This window comes from Macrobrachium nipponense, chromosome 32 (genome assembly GCF_015104395.2).
Source record: "Macrobrachium nipponense isolate FS-2020 chromosome 32, ASM1510439v2, whole genome shotgun sequence".
NCBI lineage: Eukaryota > Metazoa > Arthropoda > Malacostraca > Decapoda > Palaemonidae > Macrobrachium > Macrobrachium nipponense.
The window spans coordinates 49,611,730-49,621,729 of NC_061094.1; the positions used below are offsets into that span (position 1 = coordinate 49,611,730).

At 37.0% G+C, this 10,000-nt stretch overlaps 1 protein-coding gene across 5 annotated transcripts in view; it reads left to right on the forward strand.

Annotated features, from left to right (window-relative positions):
* The window catches only part of LOC135207503 (substance-K receptor-like), a 130,985-nt gene that overhangs the window by 93,749 nt on the left and 27,236 nt on the right, over positions 1–10,000 (forward strand). For all 5 annotated transcript variants that reach the window (XM_064239325.1, XM_064239324.1, XM_064239323.1 and 2 more), the window contains one exon: positions 8,515–10,000. This exon is cut by the window's right edge and continues 147 nt beyond it. In XM_064239325.1, the coding sequence (XP_064095395.1) occupies positions 9,647–10,000 (354 nt within the window). In that variant the 5' untranslated portion in view covers positions 8,515–9,646. The remainder of the gene's footprint in view (positions 1–8,514) is intronic.

Sequence of the window (10,000 nt, forward strand, 5' to 3'; positions counted from 1 at the left end):
AAAAAGCATTGAGAGTTATAACAGTGCACAAATTATATAGCTTAAATTTCACTAGAGACCTTAGGTGGTTACAGTAGTCTGGTCCAGAGGGCTAAATACATAAATTGAATGTATATATATATATATATATATATATATATATATATATATATATATAATATATATATATATATACTATATAGAAAAAAGAGAAAAAAACTTTAACTTGATAGTAATCACAGAAATAATGAAAAAATAAAATATCAGCAATAAATATAATAATGACAAAATCTACAGATGACATCTTGCTAATACAGAGATTAAGTCCTTTAGGGGACAAAGGCCTCATTTTCCCATCTTTCCCACAATTTAGATCTTCTTCTTGCTTCACTCCTTAGGATGCTCTGTATGAGCGAGTTGCCGCTGTTTCTCACTCGGGTTACCAGGCTGGACATTGTTCGCCTTACAATGATTTTTAAATTGTCCAGGTGGTTTTCTAAGAACATCTGTGTGGCGGAGTGGTAGCGTGGAGTGTTTGTGAGGCGTCTCAGAATGTCATTGTGCACAACAGTGATACGTCTCATGGTCTCTCGGGTATAGTTCGTCCAGAGGGAACACCCATAGATACTGTAGCAGTACGAGCGGAAGAGCAGCAGTTTCACGTCTCGGTGACAGAAGGCAAACCTCCTTGCAATCATGTTGCCAGTTGCACATAGTTTACGACACCTCTGTTCAATGTCTGCCGTATCTTTTAGGTCGTCGGTAATAATGTGACCCAAATACGGAAATTCGCGCACAAATTCCAGCCGATGGTTTCCGAGGAAAATTTGTGGTTCTGCAATATGCTTAAGCGATCTCGGAGCAGCGACATGCACTGGGTCTTGGTTTCGTTGTAGATTATATCAAATTCCTCAGCATATTGGCGGCAAGTGTCGATGAGTCGTTGGAGGCCATGCACTGATGGGGAAATCAGAACCATATCGTCGGCGTAACAGAGGTTGTTTATAGTTGTTTCATTGACAGTGCATCCGATTGGGAGTGAGTTCAGTTTGACATTCAAGGCATCTGTGTACGTATTAAACAGGTATGGAGAGAGAATGCCCCCTTGCCGAAGCCCGTTTAGGGAGCCGAAGGTGTACGAAAATACGTTGCCCCATTTGACACAGAATTGCTGTGTGGAGAACCAGCAATGTAAAATGCCAATTAGATATAGGGGTGTGCCCCTTTTATGCAGCTTCAGGAATAGCTTCAGGTAGTTTACTCTGTCAAATGCTTTTCTCACATCTACGAAACACAGGAAACCGGAGATGCTGATGATAGGTAGTAGTTCAGCAATTCTTTCAGTATGTAGATGCAGGTGTCGGTTGAGTGGTTTGCTTTAAACCCGAACTGGTTGTCAGTGGTGTGTAGAAAGGGGAGAAGTCTCACAAGAAGAACCGACTCAAGTATCTTCGATGCGATCGTTGTGATTGCAATTGGCCGGTAGTTGCCAGGGTCAGCTGCATCCTTTAGCTTGTTTTTGATTAATGGTATCAAGTGAACTAAGAGTAGGGAGTCTGGAAGAAACTGGTGAATTATGCACGCATTGAATAAGGCAGCTAGCAAAATGTAAATTATCGGATGGCAGAATTTGAAAGCCTCTGCGGGAAGACCATCACAGCCGGGCGATTTATTATTAGGTATGCTGTTTATGGCATCGCTGATGTTACCTGGCGTAATACGGTCTGCAAAATGAAATTGAATGTTGTCATTAAGGAGGTTATCTACCTCGCTTCGGGAATCCTGATCATTTATGCAATTCAGGATATTGTTGAAGTGATCACCCCACATCCTTGCGATAGCCTCGTCTCCGACTGCTTCCCCTACTCTCTGTGATAGCTTTTTAGTTTTGGGATTTAAGGACTGGATATCTTTCCAAAGACGAGGGTAATCGCCAGATTCTACGTTTCTAGACATTGCATCGGCTCTTAGTTGTTTTTCATTTAACCTGCAGTGCTTAAGAGCAAGTTTGAATTGCGCTCTCGCCTGCCTCATTAGTAATGCAGTGTGTCCTTCCCTCGGGCTGCCATTTTGCCTCCACAGTAAAAACATTTCTAGTGAGTATGTATACAGATCCTTAACCAAGTCATTCCAACCAGGTATATTACGAGAATTACCTTGACGAAATCTAAAGGCAGTCCTGCCCGAAGCAAGCATAGCGGAGATTATGTTCGAATAGGAATCAAAAATCAAAGGAAATGTGGATAAGAATAGCAGATCAAACAGACGTAAATCAAGAATTATTTTTAATATACGAATGATATATCAAATAGCGGTAAACCGGTCTTTAAAAGAAATATTAATCATACGGCGTGAAAGGTTAGAAACTATACCGAATGAAATTAATTACTCATGCAATCAGCAGAATAATTAAAAATATAAAAGCACTTTCATTTTTAATAAGTAAGAAACTTCATTTATTCGAAGTTTATAGAGTAGTTAACAATAATGACCGTGGTAATTATAGATCAACTCCACTCATCAGGATGATATTCATAATTTCAATGACGTAAAACAAGGTCCAATCAATATTCATTTCGCAAACATTTAAGAATATTGAAGCACTGATTATATAGTTAATTAAGTGTATGATATAACACACTATTCATAGATTTAATGAGAAAACTAGGCATAATGTGTGGACATATACTTACTTACCTTCGAAGTAATTGTCCAAAGTTCACTTCTCTCTCTCTCTCTCTCTCTCTCTCTCTCTCTCTCTCTCTCTCTCTCTCTCTCTCTCTCTCTCATGGAATCCTTTGGACTCTCTCTCTCTCTCTCTCTCTCATGGAATCCTTTGACTCTCTCTCTCTCTCTCTCTCTCGCATCTCTCTCTCTCTCTCATGGAATCCTTTGAACTCTCTCTCTTCTATCTCTCTCCTCTCTCCTCTCTCTCTCTCTCTCGTCTCTCTCTCTCATGGAATCCTTTGATTCTCTCTTCTCTCTCTCTCTCTCTCTCTCTCTCTCTCTCTCTCTCTCTCTCTCTCTCTCTCTCTCTCATGGAATCCTTTGAATAGTGTCAGATTTCTCGCAAATACGTTCTGCCTTTCAGACTACGAGCGTTGCATCCTGGAACTTTTGCAATAGAGGGGCAGCAAAATTTCACGACAAATTGAGTTGGGAAACAAACCTCTTTATTTCGAATTCTAGGCGTTGCTGAATTTCGCGAACCTCCCCCTACCGGGGTGAGGGGAGTGGGGAATGACGCTCGTGTCTTTCCATTTTGTTAATGAGGTGCAAATGCATTTCTTTTCTGTTATTCTAAAGTAATGCTTCAGGGATCATTGTAGCTGGCATAAAATTAACAAGGAGAAAGACAGCAAACGCATTTCATTTTTTTTTTCGCAAAAGTGAGTTACGAACGCGTTAATGAACAATGACTTGGAAGCTATTGCTATAGTGCCATGTAATTCACTCGATTGAGATTCAAATGAATTTTTCATCATTTCTGAGAATTCCTTAGAAGCTCACAGGAGGCGAAGAAATAATCGGAAGAAATGCACTTGCAGTTAACTTTCCATTTGACTAATTTACATGTGAGCTAATATTACTGGACACACGCGCATGTGTCAAAAGTTTTAATAACATAACAAAACACACTTGGGTATGGCGATATAATGCCATTGCAGCGAAAGCGTGAGCAAGAAGCTGCGTCTACATACATACTGATTTATTCAGACAACAAACAGCCAAGTCAATAGCTCTTGCCAGCGGAAGTGTAGTGCCTGACACGAGGCGAACTAAACAGAGATTTTTACGGGCTGCTCGGTGAGCAAAAGCCCGTGCTGACACAAGGTCAGCTTAATCAAAAACTACAAACAACAAAACAGAGGTCACAGTACAATCAACAGTGTGTTTTGTTGAAGGATGGAATGAGGCATATAAATCGATGTACAAGAAACGAATGAACTTACGATACTCACGGCTGCAATGCTGACATTGTAATGGATGTGGTAATAATGATACACTTAACATATGATTGATGATGTATGTATAAAAGATGCGTGACGTATGCTGTGTTACTTGTATATGCGCGTTTGGGGCTCAGAGAGATTCTTTTTGTGAGGAGTTTAGCCGGCAGGTGAGATGGATGGTGTGTGTATTACCGCCTTAATAACAAAAATATGCGTCGCATAAAATAGGCAACAGCCATTGCCACAAGTGTGTTTATGAATAAAACAAGGATAATGCAAAGTAACTTGATATTTCGACTACTCTTATTGTACTTCACCCCCAGACCTTGGTGAATGTAAGAATGTAATTATTATAGAAAAAAGGACTCATACTTTATGTTTAAGGGAATAACGACTTCAATGGGATTATGACTGGTCATTAGCCAAGTGACCTGTGAAGTAAGAAATCAACATGCGTTTGATATAGCCTTCATTGAAGTCTATTTTGTCACCCTCATGGCAGTTTTATAGTTGGGGTCTGATTAGTGATAGCTGATTCCAAAATCCCCAATTTGTCTGAAAGTGCCCCTTTAAAAACAGCTAGGCCTCATTCCAATTAGTGTCATGGTCTGAATTCCATATTTGTACGGAATTCTCTGACCTCCCTCCGAAGTAACCATGCGTGGTATTTTGTACACAATGGAATCAATTTGTTTCTTATCTGAGTCCTCATTAATCAGTGAAATTTTGATGATGTTTAGTCACGGTGGAAAGTGATTTTATCATTATGGGATCTGAGATGTTCAGCAAGTTTTTGACGATTTCTGAATAAACGGATTTTTTTTATTTTGTTGTTAAAGCTTAGTTTCGGTTTAGCAAGACCTCTTTTGTATTTGTATTATATTTTTTTTGTGTGTTATGATATTAAAATAACTGTACACGATGCTGAAGAATTTTCTCAACTTGTTTTATAGAGAAACCCATATTCGCATTTCTTAAGCTCTCTTAAGAACTTTTTGCAGGAAACCATTAACATTACTGCGACACGATAATGAATTGGTAAAGGGTTATAACAAAGAGCTAATGTTGGCTTACAATGCTCAGTAAGAAGATATTTCAACTAAGTGGTACCACTAACAAGGAAGCTGGCAAGGATCCCACAAGCGTAGACCTTGTATTTATAATAAATAATTGCACAATTGGTAGTTTGGTTATATTACGACTTGAAACGCAGGTACGACTACTTCCCAATGTAGCCGAAGAAAAATCCGAATTAGCATTGGCAAACGATTCACCCCATTGGGGGTCCTTGATGGCAAGGATAACACGTTGCCGAAAATAGGATAGCCCTTGTAACACTCCCTTGAGTTTTACGAAAATATTCTTATCTAGGCAAGGAAAGGTACTAGTTTGGATGTGTCCAAGAAGTTTTTAGCATCTAAGAGCATATTCTATTAATCTGTTTCTGTCTCATTATCTGTGTACATGAATACACACAGTCACAAACACACACGCACGTACACAAACACACACACGATATATATATATATATATATATATATATATAATATATATTACATTATATATATATATATTATATGTGTGTGTGTGTGTGTGTGTGTGTGTGTGTGTGTATGTGTGTGTTTACAAATAACTTACATATTTGTGAGTATATATGTATATATGTACATACACGCATACATATATATATATAATATATATATATATATAATTATATAGTTTGACAGACATACAGGAAACACCTATTACAATGTGACATAGCAATGTAAAACTCTCCGAAAAGGCATGTGACTATGTAGCCAAGGAAAACATTTAAACGATTAAGTAGAGTGCTAAGCGTCATTATATAAGGCATGATCCTTCATTCTTAGAGAGCAACAAGAATAGGACCTCTGAAGGGGCAAACGAGGGCTTTTGAAATGATCCAAAAAGATGATAGTAAAGAAGAGAGAGAAAGGAGGATTAAAGAGACGAGTTGTAGAAAAGAATAGGCATAGTCCTTTTATAAACTCACCCTTACAATTTAAAGTAGCATTTCTCTCCGCGTATATTACAGAATAAAAGAGGAAAGTTTCTTCTCATATTGATTTTAAATAGACGAAGATATTTATAAAGGAAGACTGAAGTATATATGCAGTTACATTCATTTTCATTTTTATCGATATGAAAGTGGTTTAAAATGTACAACGGTCTTCAGGCTGATACACAGTGAATTGATATGCATACATACACGTAAATAACCATACACGCACATCTACACACACACACACCACACACACACACACACACACACATATATATATATATATATATATATATAATATATATATATACTGGTATATTATATATATATATTTATATATATGTGTGTGTGTCCGTGTGTTGTGCGTAATATATATTAAATATATTATATATATTAGATCTATATATTATATAATATATATATAGATATATAGTATATATATATTCTATATATATATATAGTACAATTTATATATATATACATATATATATATATATATATATATATTTATATATATATATCTATATTATCATATTTTATATAAAGGCAAAACGAAATGTAAAAACATATTGATCGCCAATTACTTTATCAGAAGAAACTGGAATAATGAATGACCGTGCAGATTATGGCAATAAACAACGAGAAATCAGACGCAGTGGAATATTCCCTTTTGAAATAAACTATGATAACGTTTTTAACAGTTATTTTAGCTCAGATTTAGGGGAGCAATTTCAGCACCACTTTATTTCCAAACTCGTATATGGATGACATTTGCATGATAAACGTTAGCTTCGGAAATATTATTCAGGCCATAACAGTCGCATCGAATGCAGTTCAAAGGACTCGTGACATAGGGGGCGCGAGGAAATGCGGATGGTTCATTGTGAAATAAGGGAACTTTTGAAATATGCGGCGATGTAGACGTATAGCTTCCTTTCGATGCTTGTTTCTGTTCCTGGCTGTATTATTTGTTTCTGCTTTATAGATGTGTATATAAATACACACACACACACCACACACACACACACACACACACACATATATATATATATATATATATATATATATATATATATATATATATATATATATATATATATATATATATATATATCATCAGTCGTTGCTAGTCCACTGCAGGAGAAAAGCCTCAGACATGTCCTTCCACTCCTTTCTGTGTGTGGTCTTTCTATGCCCTTCTATACCCGCAAATTTTCGTAGCACGTCAATCCATCGTCTTTATAGGTGCGTGTTTTTGTGTGTGAGTACGCACAATCTCGTTACTCACCTGAAGTCTTCAGGCTATTTTGATTCACATAACAAAGGAAAAAGGCAACCACGGAAGCTTAATTAAAGGAATGAACGTGCTAAAGGTCAAACCTAGGAATGAAGTTACTATATTCACCCGTTCTGTTGAAGTACGCCTGCTAATATTTGATCATTCTCTCCAAGCTTCTTAAGAACTCTTATACCCCATGTTGTAAAATCCTGGATCCACTAATTTTTAAATCAAACGTCCTTCGAGACTATCTAAACGCAAATGAGTATGCTAATGAGTTAAAGAATACTCACTTTTCCCAATTGCCTTCGGAAATCGCTCACTAAATGCTTGCAATGCAAAATTAGACTGCATCATTTTAAATGAACAACAAAATTATTTTCCAGCAAGTTTCGATGCCTTCTTCATGTCTGAGTACGACTTTCATTCTGGAAATGTGTAAAGATTATCTTGGCCTTTCTTATGTTTTGATCCCTGGAACGATAATATTTTTGAAAAATCGACAGAATTGTTTTCCAAAGTTTTTGCATCTATTCAGACACGGAAGACTGTTGATAACAGTTAAACATGTCTTTTTATTTTCCATGGTTTTAGCATTTATCTGCTGCTATTATCAATTAAAGTCTATATGCTAATATAAATAATAGCTTTAGTATCAGCAAATAATTGGCAGGTATCAGCAAAATTTGCATGCAGATTCTAATTGCATTTTTTACGTAAGCTTAACGCACATTCCCAGATTTATCATTTTATTTTCTTTTATCTTTTCCCCAACCTGCAATAAATCATATCTTATAAAAGGGTAACTTTTTAAAAATGTTTTTCATGCTCTAGATTGAAATCTTCCAATAATCCTTGTAATCTCTCATCTCCCCGTTCATGGGTAACAACTTTTTATTTTCGCAATGAACAATTTGTGCTATCTTTTTCATGATTTGATTAATGGACTTAACTTTCCCGTCATTTTACTTCAGATTCTTATGTATGTGTTTGTGAATGTATTAATGTATATATATATATATATATATATATATATATATATATATATATATATATATATATTATATATATATATGACGTGCAAAACAGGTTACCAAGTAGTCCCTTTCAAATCCAAAATTCCAATTTCAGGAACAAATATTTGTTTACTCTAGTCCCATGTATCTTGTATCGATTTCTGAAAGCAATACATGCATTAGTTGTTTGTTTGTTTGTTTGTTTTATTGCAAGGTGCTAAGTTAACGAAAGATGAACTGTTATTTCTTTTTTCATATTTCCAGATCGAAGGAAGGGAGCTTATTCTCAGAAGGGAAGGTCCAGAGAACATCAGGAAATGGAAGGGAATTCTTCAGTGAAATGTGAACATAGAAAACATTACGAAGTACGATACAACTATGATAAGTGATTAATACTGCAATAATTAGTAGTGATTTTCGTCACTCCTCGGTATTACTTACAGTTCTGTTCGATAAAACAAACAAAATATAAAGATCATGACTAGGCCTCGGAAATTGAGGTGTTTCCCATGATGTACTGAATTGCATCCATGAAATTACAGTTCTAGGGAGAGAGAGGGAGAGGGAGAGAGAGAGCGTGCGCAATTAAAAGATTTTTTTAGTGGGAGGAACTGAGAAAGTAAAAAACTGAGTATCCATATCCTTTTCCGTCAGTGAAGTTTATCTAAATACCGTAGAGTAATGTAAAGTTGATTTTTCTACATGTTTTAAGGAAAATTCCATTTTTTAAGGACTTTAGTAAACGGACTAACATAACAGTTATGCAATAAGCGTTCTACGTAAGCCACAAAAAGAACACGCATTTCTTCTTATAGGTTTGAACATGTAGTGTTTCAAAGGCCCTTAGATACACTGGTGAACAAATAGTGAATGTGGCCATACGTCTGTAAGTCAATTCTATAAAACTTTAGCTCAGCAATAAGTTTATCTAAATTCATATAATGCCACCAGATGGTTCAAGGTAATTTGCAGAGGAAAAAATATATAGGCCATGATGTCGGTATGGGATTCCGACTTCAAAGTAACATCCCGTCCCAAATAACATAGTAATAGTTTGTGATGTACTTTTCAAAGGAAGTATCGTGTAAAGTTTTATATTTACGACGTTAGTCAAGTATCTGAAGCGACTCTGTAATATGCGAGTGTTTTCCGTACATTTCAATTCTATTGCTGCGTCGCGGATTTTGTTGAGAACTCTCGAAACAATGGTCTCATGAGCGGTCTGTATTTAGATTTAATCATGTTCAGTGACGGTGGAACGCATCAAAGTGATATATTAATTTTCCCAACGGTGATATAACTACTGTCTTCAAAGATGTAGAAAAAATATGAGCAGCAGACAGACGCAATAATGTCTAAGTGTTGAAACCTCGACGTCAAAATTAATTCTGAAATAATGGATACAATACACAGCAGCGCCAGCAGTAGCACATCCACGGCCATGTCCTCCTTGACGGGGTCTATGATGTCCGCCCTAACGACAGCGGCGTCGACGACGACTCCAGCGCCGCCCCCAGTCATCGCCCTGGACTACTTCGCCCAAGAGGAGTCGTCCTACCAGAGGCTCCTACGCAACCTCTCAGCCAGCTACCCGGACATCGACTGGGCTGACATAAACCTCCTCAACAACCTGACGGACTACTACGACACGACGGAGATGACCCGGGGCTTGGACGCCAACTCCACGTCGCCCACGTACCTCTACGAGGTGCCCACGGGCATCGTTGTCCTCCTGTCCATCTTCTACGGG